We start from the raw sequence: 13,486 nt of genomic DNA, 5'->3' as shown, positions 1-13,486 counted from the left end.
AAAAGATCATTCCAAATAATTTTCCTTCACTGACCTAAAAATCAAAGCCCAGAGCTGAATTGATCTGCTTAAATTGTCATTTTACCACAGACCAGGGAGCATGGTTTCCATGGGAACACAGACATCAAGGCTTTTGCCATTCAGCAGTGAGTGTGGTTTCATCTAAACTTGTATGCCCCCCTCTGGAGGATAAGGCCCAAAATTATAATGCACACATTGCCTGAAGGACCATACTATTTTAGATTATATTGTGCTTTAGTGTTCTATACAGTATTAACAAACAAGTACGCAATTAAGTAAATTACCACAAACTAACCACCACATGGTGAACCTAGAGCCATCAGCACTGGGAGGGTCTGGGGCCCCCGTACAGTTGTTTAATTTCCCCAGGGGACTCATCAAGAACAGTCCATAATCATACTGTCCAAAACTACAATATGAAAACACAGCCGCACTACACCTCATGTCCAAAGGAATAAAGAAAGAATACAGCCTTTTGAGATTTGGCTCTGATAAGACACAGTAGATATGTGAATGTCTACAATAAGATAGAGTAGGCATGTAACAAACAGTGAGAGTCTCTTTAACTAACTGACCCACACTGGTCTTTACATTGGAGACACCCAAATTAATACCTTTACCTCGCAAAGACATATTTGGGACTCAAAGCAGTTCCGCCTGCTCCTGTGATGTTTTCTATTGCATTCAGCTAAGCAAGCATTTCAGATAGTCTTACCTGGTTCAGTGCAGTTTTTTTCAGGCTCAGAGTACAGCATAGACTCGTCATAGACTTCTTGCAGAAGGTTACGACTCTCCCACTTTGCCCCCTCCTCAACCATGGAGCTGGAAACATGATATCCTGAGAGAGCAGTCAAACAAAGAGAGATTGTGGGATGGTTCCATTAAGAACTCAGTCACTGCAAACAAACCATCAGACATTGTCAGCTCTATCAAGGGCAGGTGTTTTAGTCAAAGATGCTGAATCCTGTTCCATTCAACAAACTTGGTTTCTTGTAATAAAATAACACTTTCACAGAAAAGCTGCATATTTTTTCTAATTTCAGCAGGTGAACATTAGGTAGTGACTTTTATTCCTAAAGTAGATGCACGCTGTGATGCACACTTTAAATGTCTCCTCATGCACTCACATGCACAAACTGACTAATGGCCATGATACAAGCTATTAGTTTCATATGTAATTGACATTTCTGAATACTCCAAACCTTCCCTCTCCCTACAGAACAAAGGCAGATGAGACATGCATCTTGTGTCACCACGTTCCTGCGGGAGCATTAGTACAGCAGCACACTGAGCACCGCAAGGCCAATCATTCCAGCTCAGTCATCTGGGTCACAGTATCCTCAAGCACCCCATCTCCGACCCATCTCCTCTCCCACCATGCAACAGGCCCTGTCTTAGGTACAGAACATGCCGGGGCTTCGATAAATAACAACAAGCTGTGTTGTATTTATCAAAATGTAGAAATATGGAACATTTGCAATGTTAAGCAAACCATGTATGGCACAGGCAGATGGAAGAATAGACAGGCTGGAACAGGATACTTTGAAGTGATGACTAGAGATGGAGCTGTAGTATGCCAATATTATGGTGGATATATGTTTGGAAGCATATGTTTAGCTAATAGCTAATATGAACACCAACCACTACCCTTAAGCTAAAAAAAAACAGAGCATCCCACCTCTGATTAATATGTAGCTGAATCTTGACTGGTGCATGGAAGTACAAGACATCCCCTTTATAATTTGCTTCCAGGAGGATAGAAAATATGCCTTCCTTGAGGTACATTACATTACATGAGGTCTTGTATTCCATCGGGTGCCATTTTAATAAAAAGAACTATTTTTCAATCATTTTGAAATATGGATTGTTTAAACCCATGTTTATTTGCTTAGAATCTTCTTGTCTGCATTTGTGAGTGCGTTTCTGCATTTCTTGGTGTGTTTCTGACCTGTCAATCAGTGAAATGATGTGAAACTATGAACAGGACAAACAAATTGGGTACAAACAAAAAAACAAACAATCAATAACATTCCATCCTCTACTAGAGGTCAGCTATTCCACCAGGAACCTTAATCTCTGAATTCATTACTGTGCTTTTTTGTATCTAATATGTCCAATGTTGGACTTCATTATGGTAATATTGGATTTTTCTACAATTTCTTTTGGATCAACAAATTAAAGAAATATGTAATGAGGTATTTAACTTGCTGGATTAGCCCTAAATAATTTTTTGACATGATTATATCAATCAGCAGTTGTGTTGAATTGTATTGAATTGAATTGAATGTGGAAATGGCAGACTCAAAACTTGGACAAATAAAACCAAAACCATCTGTATGGTTTGATTAGTGGTACATGAACAGAGCCTTAAAAGCCTTAATATAAAAGAGAAAGGTGCATTTTTATTTTTTATATTTACATTTTATATTAAAACAAACAGAATGCACAGCTGTATGGTGACTCTTGATTACAGTGTGCAGTTCTACGAGAGCTGAAGGGTGAAATGCCAAGCTGCATCACTGCTACAGCTTCTAGACAACTGTAATGCCTTTTGCCCTCTTAAGCCTCTTGAACCAGTGCTTGTGTGTGTGTGTGTGTGTGTGTGTGTGTGTGTGTGTGTGTGTGTGTGTGTGTGTGTGTGTGTGTGTGTGTGTGTGTGTGTGTGTGTGCTACACATTAGTAGAAGATATTGGACAACTTTACAGCTTGAAACACACTCAACATACTCCATGGGAATCCTCTCTATCTCTTGTCATTGCTTAATAACGTCAGTCTGTCCTCCGTTGGACAGCACACACACACACACACACACACACAAACATGCATAATGAAGTGCAAAAAGGCAAGAATAAATATAGTGAAAGTAGTCAGACACACGTATGTATGTGTCAGATGTGCGCGCGTGCGCGCACACACATGCACAGAGCACTTTAATTGACTAGTGATGGCCCTGCACATAAATATACAATATACCAATATATACAGACACCAGGAAAAGAAACATACTCTGTGACACAGATACACAAAGAATCTTGGAGACCAGGAGAAATGTAACCGCATATATGTACCCACATGCATACACACACATGCCTGCCAAGGGACACTAATGAAGATAAAGTAGCTGATTACACATGACAGTGAAGAGCGATGAGTGGCCATGTTATGTGATGTTATGAGGTCGGCTTGGACCTATAGATATAGGACTTTTGCTTATATGGGACACTCTGAGAGAGATGGGGAAGAATAAATGTAGTCAGGAGAAAGATGTACTAAAATATATCAAGACATAGATGGGTAGAATGTTTTTGTGGTTCATTCAAGTTCTCCTGATATTTGCAATGCCCCTGAAGTATTCTTTCTACACACACACACACACACACACACACACACACACACACACACACACACGCTTTTTGTCTGTTGGATGTGTAATAGGCATCATTTGCTAATACATTTGCCATTTTGCTACTAAATCTTTATACACTAAGTTGTGTTTTAGACTTGTTTCTCAGCCTCCAAGTAGCCAAAGAAATCTGTCAATACTACTTTAAAATTCACGCATGTATAGCATTTAGGTTAGGTTAGGTTTATTAGCCGAGTATGCATTATGAAAATTAAATTATGAAAATATCATCTTAATCTGCAAATGTTCTAAATTTAAGGGCTTACCGGTAGCTACAGCAAAGATGCACATATTGGTCCTGAGGTGGTTCTCGAGATTTGTCCATGAGGTCATTAAATCAAAAGGATTCAATTCTTGAGTGATCAGCAAATTTCACAGAAATGCCACTGTTACTTTTTGATATCCTGCCTACAGAACTGACAAGCTGACCAAAAGATGACACTAGAACATAGTTAATGGAGTGCCCTGGAGTATAAATCCTCAAGAGAGCATGGATATGCTCAGGGCATCTGTCTATTTGATGTTATGAATCCTTTTTGTACAAGCAGAAATTGCGATACAATATTACCATTAGAAGAAAGCTCATGAGGTCACCAAAAAGGACAATTTCCTTCTCCATTCACCTTGGAAATCGAGTTGTGGCAGAAATCCCTCATCTGTTTCTTTAAGAAAAATATTAAGATTCATGTGGGGACCATAAAAATCCAAAGCAAAATTCAAGACAGTCAGGGCGTTAAATTTCGAGTGGACATTTTGGCCTTACACTGGCAAATGAAGGCATTATCCTCTGGAGTCACGGAAAATACCACATTTCATTCCAGGCTGGTTGGTAGTTGTTAAGATATCTTGCTCTGGCTTAACTTTTTGGTGAAGTAATACAAAAAAATCCAACTTGTCCATCAGACATTGCCAAACTAATAGACTGAGACTTAGACTTAGAATTAACTTTATTGATCCCAAATTCGGAAATTCTTTTGCGGCAGCAGCCGCAGCAGCAGGTTAAACAGCAGCAGGTTAAACATACACATAAACATAAAATATATACAATAAAGAAGAATAAGGATGAGAATAAAACTAAGAGAAAAGAAAGTTCTTAAAAAATATAACCTAGTATATCAATATAGAATAGCAGCAATTCTTAAAATATAAGTATATAAAATATAACTAAGGATATAATTAAGTATATAAATATAGAATAATAGCAATTGTTTATTATTATTTTATATTTTAAGAATTTTATACTCTTAGTTAGATTCTCTGAGAACATTCTTTTTCTCTTAGTTTTTCATCCTCATCGTTATTCTACATTGTTGTATATATTTTGTGGTTGTCTGTATGTTTAAATTGCTACTGCAACTGAATAATTCCCCAAATTGGGGATAAAGTAACAGTCTAAGTGATAAATAAATGTAAACAATGGTATTGTGCAATATTGCAGCCAACCCAGTGAGCAAAAAGTGGGCCAAAAAACATCAAAAAGATGTGTTCTCCGTACATCCAGAAGACGTCCTCAGAGAAGCCAGAATGAAAGTTTTTGTTACGTCTTTTCCAGACGTTGAATAGATGTTAAACTTTCAATGTTATATAGACGTCATTAAAATATGTTTTTGGTACGTAATTAATGAACATCAAGCAGACATTGTATAGGTAGCCAGAATGAAAGTTATTATTACATCTTTTCCAAACGCTGAATAGATGTTTAACTTTAATGTTATATAGACGTTATTAAAATGCGTTTTCTGCACGTCATTACTAAACATCCGGCAGACATTGTACAGGGAGCCAGAAAGAATGTTTTTACTATATCTTTCCTAGACGTTGAGAAGACGTTTTACTTTCAATGTTATATAGACATCATTTACTAGTAAGAACATCTTATCAAAGTTGTATACTTATACTATATATATACAAGCTATACTATACTATACAAGCTTTCTACATACTATAACAGCTTCTTTACACTCTGGTCATTGCATTTCATAGTAGACAGTATCTGATGCAACATTCTACATGGATTTTCCACAACAGACATGATTTCTGACATAATTGTTTTTAATATGACCTGTAACAAACCAGTAATACAAAAAATGACAAAAAACAGTTTTATACAAAGAAATCTAGAAAAACACTGAACTTTCTGAACAGAAACTCACTCACACAAACACAATAACACTCTTTCCCACTCACAAGCTCACTCTTGAGCTTGTGAGTGGGAAAGAGTGAGACAAACAAGCAAAACTTTTGTAACAATATGAATGTATATGAAAATATAAAACACTGAACTCACACTCACACAAAAAACACGCGTGCGGTAGTGCAGTGACTGCAGTGATGACACCCAATTTCCATGAGAGTCAATTGTTACTGAGAAATTTGACTTTTTGACCAAATATAGGCCCTATATTTGATTTAGAAATGTATAGCTACCTTAGTGGTCTAAATAAAAAATCCCAAAAATTATTTGTGGGATAAGAGTGAAATGTGTGATTTGTTACGCTCTTCCCTTTGAATAATATCCATGTTTTTGGTTGTCCTTTTGTTGTTCACGTCAAGCTGTTGACACAACATCTTCACCTGAGAGGGACAGTGTTTGATTTTATGCCAACCCTGGCTCATTAACATAGGCCTATTTAAGACAAGTAAGGCTTGGTCCTTATATGTCACATGATTACAGTCAGGAGATCATCGGCTCCGCAAGTATACTCTGTATACCCACCACAACAAAACTATACTGTAGTCTATGTGGTAAAGGTTTGAACATTGAAACCGCCTATATTTTTTTAAATTTATTTTTGGGCATGTTAAGCACACTTCATCTCACTTAAATTGCAATAACATACAGCTAACATATAGCTTATCAAAGTACTGCCCAAATTACTTCACTTAAATTATTAGTTTTGACATCCACACAAACATACACCAGCAGCTAGCAGTACAGAGCTTCAGTGGAGTTAAAACCTTGGCATTCAGAGAGTCCAAACACAATCCCACAGTCTCAATCTTCAACTAACAACAGCTTTGCCTTGTTAGCTGTCTCAGTCAGTATTCGTGTGTTATCTCCCACTGATGTTCAAACTGCCCGGGCCCTCTTCACCATGCCATACATAGTGTGTGCATGTATTCATGTGAGTGTGTTAGGCTATGTGGTGAGTTTCAAATGACATAAGCCACAGTAGCTTCACAATCACATAAATGGCCTACATACATTTTCTTATTCATAAAGGTAGCCAAATCATGATCCAAATTTTTAGTTTTGGAGTACTTTAAAACTCATCATGATCATCATGATGATCATCATGATGATGATCATCATGATGATCATCAACAAAAGAAATCCAAATATAATCTTTTAATAGATAGTGCTGGCATTCATTGCTAAGCTTTCCTCTTGGAGGAAGGAAAATACTTGATTCTCAAAACTGTGCATTAGTATGCCTTGTAGCTACTTACAAGCAGATATGAATATGAAATGCTGCTGTGGCTGATGGTGTACAGCACATAATAGCCTTTACTTATGGTTTGGTTATTCAATGTTGTGTGTCTGTGTATATTACAGAGTTACTCAGGGTTAGGTCATGTACCTTCCTGCATCTTGTCTGTTACATCACATCACCATAGTAGCCTTGGCAGCAATGGTGCTATCTGCCTCCAACCTTGTCCCTGGAGAGGAAGGAATCAGGCCACGAGCATGTGGCACTTTCTACGGCACTATAACATGCTCCATGTGACACCAACATCCTTGGCTTCCGATCATAGGATGTACAAAATCTATGTTGATGTTGTGTGTGCATTATTATACAATATAGACATTGTAAACAGATATACATCGATATATGTACACACGGTACATGATTACATAATTACATTATTACATTAGCAGTGAATTTCAGGCACTTGTGTTGATCAAAGAATAATTTATTTTGGATATTGGAAATGCAGGACTGATTTTTCAGGCCACTGTACCCACTTGGTAACAAAGTCATTCTGTGTGTTGACAATAAATACAGTAGTACTGTCTACAATGGAATTCATTAGCTAGTAGCTCTTAAAACAGAAACAACATGTAGCACATCTAAAGAAAACTTCAATTACATGCATCTAAAACAGGATTGTTAAAAGTAGAACTGACATACAATATGGTAAAATCAAAGGTTATTCACATCCACTAATCATTTCATATTAATGAGAAAATAAGCTCCAACTTTACTGTTTGATCAAGTCAGTCCACAAATACCTGGCTTGTGTTAGACAGATGTGATAGCTGTAGTAGCTACACTATTCCTTTACTCCATTAATCCAGGACTGAAAGACCTTGCCAAAATAAAATTACATAAGGTGAAATTAGTGATAAATAATCAAGTTAGCATTAATAACTGATCATCAAACACAATTAAAGCTATGACTTAACTAATACTTTAAAGTCTACATGTCAGACTATGTGTCGTGTCTATTATTGTCCATATGAGAAGATGATGTGCGACACTTGGCAGCTGTGTGTGAAAACACACACACAGTTTCACAGTCACATTGGATATTGAGTTGATGTGAGAGATGGACAGAGAAGGTGAGATCTAAGCACAGCATCACAGTGTTTAATGTAATGTAGTACTGTTACACGATACAAAGTTGATTGCTGGTGAAGTTTTGTAAATTAAAACCAGTGTAGATATCAGTAAAAGAAAATTATTTCATTTTGCCAGATTGTTTCATCTGCTGTTGGATTGTGTGCCTCACCAGAAAGGAAGAACATAAACAGAGCACACATTGGCAGATTATGCTGGATGCTTTGATAAAGGGAGATACTCTCATTATTTACATTTTGCCACACTAGGATCTTACTATAAAACGTAAGAGGTTGGAATCAACTGTTTTCATAAGTGATAGAAATAATGGCCAAATCTGAGTTGCAATACACTGGAATTATCCTTTACTGCAAAAATAAACTAATTAGTAAAGTATGTTTACTTTCCTCAATAAGTTATGAGTTCTGAGATGTTGAGAAGAAATAATGAATGAATTTGTCTGAGTAAATTCCCTGGGGCCCCCACGATCAGCGGCAGAATATTTCATGCTGCTGTGAGGCATTCTTTTCCTCTGGAGGATTGGTTTGGTGTCAATATGAGGTTTTGTGCATCACTCATATTTTCCACCTCAATGCCATTCTCAACATTTACTCGATGTCAACTGTGGCCTTGCTTGTTGTTGACCATTCACTCGGCCACCATAACTTTCAATATGTAGAAATTTCAATAATAATTTAGCAATAGTTCAAATAAAATCAAAGTATAGTCTCTCCAACAAAAAAAATGTATAGTATCTATTTTTCCTGCAGTCAGTGGCAGGACCTTTCCACACAGAATTTACTTTTTCAGCGAGGCAAACAGTCAATGCATCCATCCATCCATCCATCCATCCATCCATCCATCCATCCATTCTCTTCCGCTTATCCGGGGCCGGGTTGCGGGGGGAGCAGTCTGAGCAGGGACGCCCAGACTTCCCTCTCCCTGGACACTTCCTCCAGCTCTTCCGGGGGGATCCCGAGGCGTTCCCAGGCCAGCCGAGTGACATAGTCACCCCAGCGTGTCCTGGGTCTTCCCCGGGGCCTCCTCCCAGTGGGACATGCCTTGAACACCTCCCTAGGGAGGCGTCCAGGGGGCATCCGATAGAGATGCCCGAGCCACCTCAGCTGACTCCTCTCGATGCGGAGGAGCAGCGACTCTACTCTGAGCTCCTCCCGGGTGACAGAGCTCCTCACCCTATCTCTAAGGGAGCGCCCCGCCACCCTGCGGAGGAAACTCATTTCAGCCGCTTGTATCCGGGACCTCGTTCTTTCGGTCATGACCCAAAGTTCATGACCATAGGTGAGGGTAGGAACGTAGATTGACTGGTAAATCGAGAGCTGAGCCGAAAGGCGAAGCACCTTCTTCACCACGACAGACCGGTACAGCGACCGCATTACTACAGCCGCTGCACCGATCTGCCTGTCAATCTCACGTTCCATCCTTCCCTCACTCGTGAACAGGATCCCAAGATACTTAAACTCCTCCACTTGAGGCAGGAATTCTCCCCCAACCTGAAGGGAGCAAGCCACCTTTTTCCGGTCGAGAACCATGGCCTCGGACTTGGAGGTGCTGACTCTCATCCCAGCTGCTTCACACTCGGCTGCGAACCGCCCCAGCGCATGCTGAAGGTCCTGGCTCGAGGTAGCCAACAAGACAACATCATCTGCGAAAAGCAGAGACGAAATCTGCCGGCCCCCGAACCGAACCCCCTCCGGCCCCTGGCTGCGCCTAGAAATTCTGTCCTTAAAAATGATGAACAGAACCGGTGACAAAGGGCAGCCCTGCCGGAGTCCAACATGCACTGGGAACAGGTCCGACTTACTGCCGGAAATGCGGACCAAGCTCCTGCTCCAGTTGTACAGGGACTGTACAGCCTTCAACAGAGGGCCTCCAACCCCATACTCCCGGAGCACCTCCCACAGAATGACGTGAGGGACACAGTCAAATGCCTTCTCCAAGTCCACAAAGCACATGTGGACTGGTTGGGCAAACTCCCATGAACCCTCAAGCACCATGTGGAGGGTATAGAGCTGGTCCAGTGTTCCACGGCCAGGACGAAAACCACATTGTTCCTCCTGAATCCGAGGTTCGACTATCGGCCAGATTCTCCTCTCCAGTACCCTGGAATAGACTTTCCCAGGGAGGCTGAGGAGTGTGATCCCCCGATAGTTGGAACACACCCTCCGGTCCCCCTTTTTAAAAAGAGGGACCACCACCCCCAGTCTGCCACGCGATGCTGCAGAGGCGTGTCAACCAAGACAGTCCTACAACATCCAGAGACTTGAGGTACTCAGGGCAGATCTCATCCACCCCCGGTGCTTTGCCACCGAGGAGCTTGCGAACTGCCTCAGTGCCTTCAGCCCCGGTGATGAATAAATCGACTTCCAAGTCCCCAGTCTCTGCTTCCTCTACGGAAGACATAACAGAGGGATTGAAGTATTCCTTCCACCGCCCGACAATATCCCCAGTCGAGGTCAACAGCTCCCCACCTCCACTGTAAACAGTGTTGACAGAAAGCTGCTTCCTCCTCCTGAGGCGTCGAACCACGCGCATGGACCTGCTCCTCTCCTTTGCCGGATTATTCCTCATCCCCATGTCGAGTTCTGGTTGTTGGTCCGTAAGTACGAGTCTCTTGGTCTTCCTCTCTTCGTCATTAAAAGTCATTATTTTGTCCGTCGTTTTGTCCAGCCGTTTACGTGCTGTGTTTTTCTTTGTTTCAGTGCCTGTCTGCCGCTTCCATGCGTGCCTCGATCCATACCCGCTTCGTCGGTGCTCCCTTTGTTCATCCACTCCGTTTAAGTGCGTCTTTTGTTTGCTTCGTCTCCCACTCCGTTTGAGTGCGCCTTTTGTTGGTTTATTACTCTGCTCGTTGAGCGCGTTTTCTGTTCTTCGTTTTGTTAATAAATTTATTACTTGGTTTCATACAATCCCAGCCTCTGGTTTCTGCATCTCTGGGTCCAATTACTCGGCGGTTGTACAGCCCTAACAGTTTCTGTCTATTCATTCACAATACACTGTTGCTTTTTAATCATTTAACCATTTTCTGTGTCATGCACTTTATTGTGTTTCATCGTTTCATCGTTTCATCGGACACTATTCCTCCTTGTTTGTTTAACCAAGGCCTGTTTCAGTCCTGCTTGTCAGCATTCTTTGAGACAAATATTAAGATGTGGTTTTGGGGGTGCCTTCAGAGGGACTTTTCTTACTGCTGCTCAGGGCCATGCCCTTCCATTACATAATATCCCTGTAGGGTCTCAGTATCTATCCAATAGCATAGTGACACACCTTCACTGTGAGCCTATCCACTTGCTGCTGTCTTTTTAAATAAGATTATCTCTCTGCTTTAGCTTTTTGTTTTTGTAATCTGTTTTGTAATCTGTCATAATAAGCAATTATCTTTACTTCTGTTATATATATATATATATATATATATATATCGAGATCGAGGCAATGAATTGTGATGAAAAACAGGCTTATCTTCTTCAGTAGAACCAAGGAGAAAAGCACCATGGTAGCAAAAAGGATTTCATCACCAAAAGAGACTACATTTGAGGTAAAATACTCACTCTGATTCTGATTTGCTTCTTTTTTTTCCTGACCTTTTCCACGGACAAATTTACTAAATCTGCTCTTTCTTTCCAATCCATAGTAGATCCATGTCATAAAAAACATGATGTTACCATGTTGCTTATGACTCAGTGTCAAGAATTGATTACACAAGTGTCATGTTCCATCTGTGAATCGAACATGCACGATACAAGAAACATTCAGGTACAGATTCAGGTACAGAGATTTTTACTTTCTCTCTACTTACTGCATGAATTCTACTCCATACTGCAACTCAGATTGAATAATTCAGAACAGCAAAAACAGAGTATGTGTGAGAGAGGAAGATAATCACTGGAAATTTTTCAAGTGTAGAGACCGGACAAAACACACATGCACATTATTTCAGTACAAATTGCCTCTTAAAGGCAGAAACAACTTCAGACAAGATAGTTATGTAATCAGACTGTATGGGCTCTATTTTCGATTCCGCCACCGGAAAGTCAGGTCCGCTTCGCTGATGGGGCATGGCGGCGCAAACTTTGGTATTTTCGTGCACTGCGCCGCCACCGCATCTACTTCCCCTTTTAATCTCAGTCCCACCCAGTGGCGAAGGAGGGAGGGGAGAAGGCATGGAGTGGGTTTGACACAGCCGAGTCAAATCTTCACCAATCACACCAGCTCCTCGCCTCACCTTTAAAAACGGCGCTGGCGAGGCACATGGCAAGTTTCGAGGATGACTGAGCCCGTGCAGGAAAGTGTCCCACGCCCAGATTTCTTCCAGGAGGAGACTGATGTCACTCATGTCTAAATATGAGGTCCTTAGATGGTAAATCCTCGGCCTCCTCCTCCATCCTCCTCAAAGCAATGATGTACTCCATCTTTGTAGATAACGTTAAGCATTACAATGATAACATTTGTATTTGGAATGAAATGACGTGGGTAATAGCGGACAACCATCATCACTTACGTTTTTTCCATGTGTCTGTCTCTCTCTGTCTCTCGAGTGCTCTGAGATAGATGCAGTATATATGCTCTGTAGGATGCCACGGCTGTTTCTGGTTGGCACAGCGACATTAATTGATTAGTTTGCATCCCTGTTTCACCTGTGTACATTCGGTCAAGGTGAGTGACCATTACGCGTGCCGAATGTGCTTGCAATGTGGTCAGATGAGATACTGGTCAAAATATATAAATTTAGATCTGGCTGTATGTGCTGACTGATAGTTGCATTGAACTGTGGCTGTTGCTAATTATTGATTGTAGTGTGAGTTGATGACTGACTGAGCACTGCTGTAAACACCGTTAAAACCACACTGCCATCTTGTTGACGGTGTGATATATGGCGTCATCAACCACGTTTTCAGCGGATAGCCGTTATTACCTAGCAGCCACCCATCCAGATGGGTGTCCCCCTGAAAGACTGTAGGGATGCTAGAATTCGCCAGGATGAACGACTCATGTGCCGACCCGGGAAAAGTGGCACATAGGTTTGTCACCAGGCAATTTGAGTCACAGATCACCAGACATCCCTGTTTCACCTGTGTACATTCGGTCAGGGTGAGTGACCATTACACGTGCCCAACGCGCTTGCAATGTGGTCAGATGAGATACTGATCAAGATATATAAATTTAGGTCTGACTGTATGTGCTGACTCAGATAGTTGCATTGAAATGCAGCTGTTGCTAATTATTGATCGCAGTGAAATGCCAGACACTGTGGAAACCTGACTGTGAGGTATTGGTGATGTGAGCGCACGACTACACCGGTTTATGAAAATCCACTTGCCCGGCGGTGTGCCGCTGGCGCACAAAGTTGACCAGGTCTGGGGTGGGGAGCTTTCAGCGCACTTTTGCGCCGCTGGCGCAGACCAAAAAGTACGAAAATCCAAATGCGCACATCCTGGCATACCTCTGTACACCTTGGTTTACCAAAATACCAAGTGCGCTGTGC

At 41.1% G+C, this 13,486-nt stretch overlaps 1 protein-coding gene across 2 annotated transcripts in view; it reads right to left on the bottom strand.

The window, feature by feature from the left end:
- The window catches only part of LOC139341131 (sodium/potassium/calcium exchanger 3-like), a 186,607-nt gene that overhangs the window by 118,541 nt on the left and 54,580 nt on the right, over positions 1–13,486 (bottom strand). For both annotated transcript variants that reach the window (XR_011602994.1, XM_070977491.1), the window contains exon 2: positions 737–859. Coding sequence is in view for 1 of the 2 variants with exons in the window: in XM_070977491.1 (XP_070833592.1) it covers positions 737–859 (123 nt within the window). In the remaining variant the exon portion in view is untranslated. The remainder of the gene's footprint in view (positions 1–736; positions 860–13,486) is intronic.

This window comes from Chaetodon trifascialis, chromosome 13 (genome assembly GCF_039877785.1).
Source record: "Chaetodon trifascialis isolate fChaTrf1 chromosome 13, fChaTrf1.hap1, whole genome shotgun sequence".
Classification (NCBI taxonomy): Eukaryota; Metazoa; Chordata; class Actinopteri; order Chaetodontiformes; family Chaetodontidae; genus Chaetodon; species Chaetodon trifascialis.
This window is presented reverse-complemented; position numbering and strand designations above follow the sequence as displayed.